We start from the raw sequence: 7,023 nt of genomic DNA, 5'->3' as shown, positions 1-7,023 counted from the left end.
GGTTCGTCGGCGCCTGATCACGGTGGGGAGCTGCGAAATGAGGTACAGTAGTTTGGACGTGCAGAAAGATTCCACGAGTGCAACCAAGTTCTGTTAGGCTATTACACCAAACACGACACAACCCATTTCCGCCCGTAATCAGTTGGCTACCTTAGTTGCCGGGCGATCGCAGCAATTTCGCCTGAGCTGTGTTCACGACAATAAAGATAGACGGCATATTTCTTGCGGGAAGGGGTTGTGCTGTGCTGGCAGGGGAGCCTAGCTCACGGCGGATGCACTGGCGGGATAGCTGCTCACACGAGAAACACTCTCGCTAAATTCGCGGCGCCCCACTCTGATAAGGCGCTGTTACACACGCCGGTCGGCACTCCCGTGATATCACTAGAAAACTCCACGGCTGTACCTTGTCCCCTATGTCGACTTGCTCTGATTTCTCCTAGTTTGTACGTATTCACATGGGAGCCACCATAAACGTATCCGAACACCACAAATACCGAAAACACACGACGGGTCTCCGAAGTGCTGAGGTGAGTCAAACGGTAACTAGACAAGTGTCTCGATTTTTTACTGAACCAAAACGACAGCGGTGTGTCGTGTCTTTTCGGTCTTTCTGGTAATTGGATAAGTTCAAGCTGGATCCCATCGGATTCTATCTATTATGTAGTATCAGATTCTATCTATTATGCATCTGTATGGCAATTTCCCACTTTAATTGCAAGTCTCTATGCAGTGGGAAATCCCGTAGTCTGCGAGTGCAGTGAGGCCATTATGTTTACAACGCTGTAATGTAATTGGCCTTTGTAGTTGAAGGTAATTTATTTTTTAGAATTTGAATTATATGCTGCAGGAAAGATAAGAGTGCATAAGCGCATGATGTCTCAAGATGATGCCAGCAGCTGCGACCACTATGTAAGCCAGCTTCGGAGTAATACTGAAAAACTACAGCAAATAAGCCGAAATCAGCCCAACGAGAGCGAACAGTTTTCCAAGAAACCCGACGTTTGCTGTCAGTTTAATTATTGTGTTTTTGCAGGGAGAAGAAGGTGTCTCCCAAGTGCTCACGTGCGTCAGGCGGGAACTGGACAATTGTCTTGCCCTTTTAGGTGAGAATTCAATATTTGTTGTCACCTGTCACTGCATACAACAGGCGTTTCCTGGATCCCGGTAGAAGCATTGGGAGGCAGACAAAGGGTAATAAAACGTACCTCATCCACTGCCACTAAGAAAAGCCCGCTTCCCTGTACCCCGCCAAAAAACATCTTTGCTGTTTTTGGAGCCAGCCAAAATGGTGAACTTGGAGAATAAGCTGCAATATTTCCCAGGTAATGGCCCCGCTCAGGCATGGAACCAAAGGTGTAGCCAGAAAAAAGAATGATTCCGATTAGCCACTTACAGGAGAGCGCGCACAAGAGCTACTAAGAAGCGCGCAAAAGCACTCAGGCAGCAGTTTAGCAGTATAATGATAATAATGGTGCTTTATTGTAATAAAATACAGAATACGCATGCGGGCCTGCCAAAGCCAGAGCCGGCTTGTGGGGCAATGCCCGGAGGCTGGCAACACTTTCGTAGAATAAAGCTTGCGTCATGGATGTAATTCAGTTTTTGGAGGGGTTAGTTTGCAATTCAAGCAGTGCACTTTGACCTTATTAACACCTTATCAAGATGCACCTGTGCGTCGAATCAAAGCAATATCAAGAGCACAGATTGGGAAGCATTCAAAAACCGCACTGACGTGGGCATAACCAGGGCTACTCATGACAATGACATAATAAAGACTATGGTTATTTGTTTGACAGTGTCATCGATCCTCATGAGGCAGCGCCTAGATAATAAGACCGATGGAGAATATGAAAGGCTGCGGGCCATCTGTAGACGCGCTTAGCGTAAAGAGCGGCGTACTATAAACTTGGAGGACTTGCGGCAGGCTCGCAAAGCGTAAAGACACAAAGTCCAAGCCGCAACGGTGGCGTTATTTCAGCACAGCATTAGACGTCCACAGACCGCTATCGAGGATATAGCTCATTATAAAAGGTAGGCGCAACGACAACCACCTACTGTATCCTTTCACAGCGGTGTCGTTGCATGAAGACACATCACAAAAAGAAGCTGCTTAGGAGCATTTGCTCAAATCTACAGTATCCGTACCTCAAATATCCCTTCAATGTGTCCCCGAAGTAGCTCCACCAAACACTGTAGCCGATATGGACCTTCCGTTTCCCATTCTAGAGCTCGACTCGCCCAATTCAAATGTCAAAAACATTCGTCCTCCAGTTTATGATGACGTACCTTAAGAAGCGATTTTCCATCGGTCTCGCCATTCCCGCCTGCGCCTTCTGGAACACTACAACTCAACCTGGCTCCGTGGTAGGGTTCCTACAGAATGGAAAGTCGCTAAAATTACTGCAATCCTATAAACTCGGAAGCAACCGACAAGGGTCGACTCATTCCAGCCTATCGCTTTACTAAGCTGCATTAGCAAAATCACGAAGAAAATGATATTGAAGATATGATATGATATGATACCTGGTACTTCGAAAGCAGAAACCTTTACCCCCTTGAAATTAATGGTTTCCGAGAAAACAGATCCGCTGTTGATACCATCATCGCTCTCGTCGCTTCACTGGAATAACTACAAAGCGGACACATACCGACTGTAGTGTTCCTTGACATAGAGTCAGCATTTGATTCAGTCTTGCGCACTGCAATTCTAGAGTCCCTAGCTGTGTTTGTTCTTGGTGGAAGACTGCACACCTAGCTTGCGAGTTAGCTCAAAGGACGTGAAATTTTTATGTGCACGCCAGAAGGCCCTACAGCATAAAGAAAAGAGTGCCTCAAAGAGCCGTGTTAAGTCCTCTATTAGTCAACCTTACACTTGTACACCTAAAGCATGTTCTCCCTCCCCGCGTAAAGGTCACACTTTATGCGGATGATATCTGCATTTGGTGAGCGACAAAGTCACGTCGTACAACGCAACAGCGACTACAGAAACCTTTGAGAAATGTGTCTGCGTACCTTCAGTCCAAGGGTGTTCGCCTTTCTTCCGAGAAAATACCCTTTAATCCTTGGGGTTAGTTGTATGCAATACGTACGAACCCAAAAATACCTTAGGATCATTTTGGATCAAAACCTATTCTGGGCGCCTGAAGTCAAGCGATTGCGTATTCGTATCTCTGCGGTGGCACAATTACAGGGTACCTTGCTGGAAGTCGATGGGGCAGCGACTGCAGATCCATGGTGCTACTCTGCAAAGCATATGTAGACGGCTTGCTGTGCTGCAGCCTGCCTGTTCTGCAACGGCTATCGCCAACATGTAAAATGCAGCGCGATTGAGTGATTGTAGGGTTTAACGCGCCGACGCAACGCAGGTGATGAGGTCTCCGGAATAATTTAGACCACCTGGGGATCTTTAACCTGCGCCCAAATTTGGTACACACGGAATTTTGTTCTTTTCGCCTCCATCAGAAAAGCGGCCGCCGCCGCCGGGAATCAAACCCACGACTTCGTGCTCAGCAGCGCAACGCCTGAGCCACTGAGCCACTGCGGTGGGTCAAAATGCAGCTCAATGCCGCCAGGAATAACTGTCTGCTTACCTATCTCGGCCTCTGTAAGGGCTCATCGTGTGTTGGCCCTGTCGCAGAGGTTGGTTGCTTGCCTTTAGATAGTTTTAGATTGCAGCAAACGTTTCGAATATACTTGACGAATACGCTGCACGTAAAATCCGAATTCCTGGCAGGTATTGTACAATGCAACAGGAATTAGAGCTTGGCTGCAACTGTAAATACTACAAACGTTCCTGTAACTACCCAACGACAACAAATCATGCCATCTGATTTCCCACCTTGGACTCTATCATCCCTATGCATAAAATGTAACATACCTGAACTCACCTAAAATAAGTTATGCCTCAAATTTGCCTCGTTCAATTAACACTTTCCTGTATCAGGAGCCAATACTCTCATATGAACCATATTTTTACTACTGGCCCATGTACGCCTCACTACAGTTCTTCTGGGATCTTCATTTCATCAACCGGCCAAGCACGCTCATACCTTCTTGAGCACCCAATGTCATCCACATCAGCTGATCTTCATGCCTTTAAACAATTCGCCAGATTCTCCGCCAGCAGCCAGCACAGTGGATTATCTGTACCGATTCGAAGACAGTGCTACTAACTGCGGCGTGCCAACTGCTTCAGCATTCACGAACATATATCGCGTGATGTCTACTACCGAAATCATCGAGTTTGCACCGCCGGGCACCGCGTGATACTGCAGTGGATCCCTGCACACTGCGGCATCACCGGCAAAGAAAAAACAGATGAGGCTGCCACGAGAGGGTTACGAGTGTGGAAAGTGAGGAACATTTTCTTCACGAAGCACAGTGCTTCGAGACTAGCAAACTAGCTTGTTTTCAGCACCTATTCCTGCTTCAGCACCAATTCAGCACCTATTCCTGCTTCACGTCGATCCTACTTTGGCACTGAGGTTACCGGAACTACTCCCACGTCGGCTAGAGACCTTGTTCCATCGCCTACGTCTCAACGTAGGGCTCACAAATACCTACCGGTATCGCCTTGGCCTAACCTCGAACCCGTATTGCGAAAACTGCGGTTCCCCAGAAACAGTTGCGCATATTTTGCTGGAGTGCCCTACAAACAGTCAAGCAAGAAACGACCTAACACAAAAGATCGACTGCCTGAACCACAGTTTCCTAACTTGAAAAGCACTCCTGGGGCCGTAGTCATCTGCCTCGTCTCCACGTAAAGTGCTAAGTGCATTGTTTGAATACCTCAATGACATTGGTGTCGCTGAGATGATATAGCACCAGAGCATTCTTGCACTGTGCAAGCGCCTATAGACTTTTCACGTGCCGCACTGACAGTCCCCAACACACATGCTACCTGATTTTTTTACTTTTTTTATTTCGTTCTTTCTTATCTATCTTCCTCCTTACAGTCTATTGTAACTTTATTCGTTCCTGCCAACACCACAGAGTAGCATGTAGGTGTTAACATGCAGGCAGACCTCGCTGCTTTCCCCTAATAAAAAGCTTTCGCGCTCTCTCTCTATCAAACAGTGCAGACTTCATTTGTTTACGGCTGTCTTAAAACAGACTTCGTCGCGTAAAGTGGGTAGAAGGGAGGGGACATTGTCAATGCGAAAACGTTCACTATATATTGTACCCACCCAAGGCATATAAAGCTCGCCACGTTTGCGTACACGAACATGGATTGCGTGAAACACACTGATCCAGACATATTTAGGCCCAACAGTGATTGAAAAGGAGAGAAAAATTGGGCATACAGAAAAAGTGACAAATACAGTCGTATCATGCTGCATACCGTGAATAACCGACTCCAACAGACATTTGAGGAGTGAGTAGAACTTGTTTTTCCAGAAAGATGAGAAAAAATATAAACAACATAAGCTATATCGCACAACAGTGTAAGCCAATGCGTGAATAATTTGTTTTCGCACATATGCCGGGCGGAGAGATTACTCAGGCTATAAAAAACGGGGAACATCTCGAAGCTCTGTACAAACACATGCCGCATGGCTGTTTCAGGACAGGTGGCCGTCAGAAAGTACGCGAAGTTGATACGGGTGTTATGGGAGAGCAGTTCGAGGAATGCAGGAAAACAGGGAAATCATACGGGATCAGTTTCAGCGGATTATGAAAATAAATCAACTGTGTCTTTTTAGATTAAACGTGATTACATTGTCACTGAACACTTCTATACTTCCTTTACTGTCATGCTGTAGGTATGCGACTAGCATACTAAAATCCGGTGTCGAGCCAGTAACAGCGTATCATCTGCGTAATGAAATACGCGACATTGAGAGGTTGAATTGCACAAATCGTTCACAAAATTATTATAAATAATGGAAGTCAACATAAAACCCTGAGGTACACAGGCAGTGAAATGCAGCCGATTGAGTTTGACATTATCTATTGCTACAACCTGCAAACGGGTAGGTATATAATGAGTTATTAAGAAAAAACTGTCCCTCTATATAGGTAATGAAATAGTTTGTCGATTAATACGTGATGGTTAACGGAATCAAACGCTTTTGCAAACCCAAGAATTGTGCAAAGGCTAATTCATTTTGATTGATTGCAGAGTTAATTTCTGGGTACGGCAACTTGGTATAAAGGCGAGAACACGCTAAAGGCGAGAACACGTTTGGCGAGAACACACTGTGAACATCAAGGTAGCTCGGCACTACGGTGGAAATATGCCTTTCTAAGATAAAAGATAAAGAACTAGGATATAAACGTATCGATAATTCTGTATCCCATTTTTCGTTCAATTCTCGTATAGGGGGGACCACACCATTATCTATACCATCTGAAAATATTTGAGTTTGTTTTATGAAGTTATTCATAGCACGACGCACGTATTTGAGACCATCAGAATTCCTGCAGCACACATCAAAAGATATGCCAACGAGAGCTGCAGTTTTCTGCCTGTTAAAGCCAAACAAAATACACCTAACGTAATCTATATTGCAGAATGGTAGAAAGGGCGAATCCAGCACGTATGGCATACTGTATGGAGTTAGACAGGGTACCAGCGAGGATTCACCAATGGAAGAGAAGAAGACGTTTAACTCATCAGCAAGGGTGCTAAAAACCACAGCATTTGTTTTTACAGCTGGCGAAGCATTTTTACGATTATCCCCTCGGAGCGGAATAACGATAGCCAAAGTTTTAGCTGGATGTTTTTCTGGTGAATGAAACACCTCTTTAAAATACAGTATTTGCGCTTCTCAGAGCGCAGGAGTGCGTTAGCCTATTGCGGGCACTTTTATCAAGGAATCTTAAATCATTTTTTCTAGGGGCACGTCTACTCCAAGCCCCCGGCAACTTACGTTGAGCATCCGAGGATAGTACGAATGTTCTATTCTAGGGCCAGCCTTTTTATTTTTCCTATAGCACCACAATTCCTCCCCCTACTCTGGCGACTGCCGAAACACTGTCACAAAAGAATCGTAAACTGCTGCGACATCATTTGTAAACGTA

The 7,023-nt window shown here is 45.5% G+C and overlaps 1 protein-coding gene across 4 annotated transcripts in view; it reads left to right on the top strand.

The window, feature by feature from the left end:
- The first annotated feature begins 240 nt into the window (after nucleotides 1–240).
- The window catches only part of LOC144175814 (2-Hydroxyacid oxidase 1-like), a 61,290-nt gene continuing 54,507 nt past the window's right edge, over nucleotides 241–7,023 (top strand). Inside the window, exons 1-2 of one of the 4 annotated variants that reach the window (XM_077704813.1) lie at nucleotides 241–527; nucleotides 1,034–1,103. In XM_077704813.1, coding sequence (XP_077560939.1) covers nucleotides 456–527; nucleotides 1,034–1,103 — 142 coding nt within the window. In that variant the 5' untranslated portion in view covers nucleotides 241–455. The remainder of the gene's footprint in view (nucleotides 528–1,033; nucleotides 1,104–7,023) is intronic. The other 3 variants (XM_077704814.1, XM_077704817.1, XM_077704816.1) reach the window with 3 other exon arrangements.

The sequence above is a fragment of the Haemaphysalis longicornis genome, unplaced genomic scaffold, assembly GCF_048455015.1.
Source record: "Haemaphysalis longicornis isolate Haplotype H1 unplaced genomic scaffold, Haemaphysalis longicornis Haplotype H1 scaffold_3, whole genome shotgun sequence".
In the NCBI taxonomy this organism is placed as follows: domain Eukaryota; kingdom Metazoa; phylum Arthropoda; class Arachnida; order Ixodida; family Ixodidae; genus Haemaphysalis; species Haemaphysalis longicornis.
The sequence above is the reverse complement of the archived record's forward strand: the minus strand, read 5'-3'. Positions and strand labels throughout refer to the sequence as shown.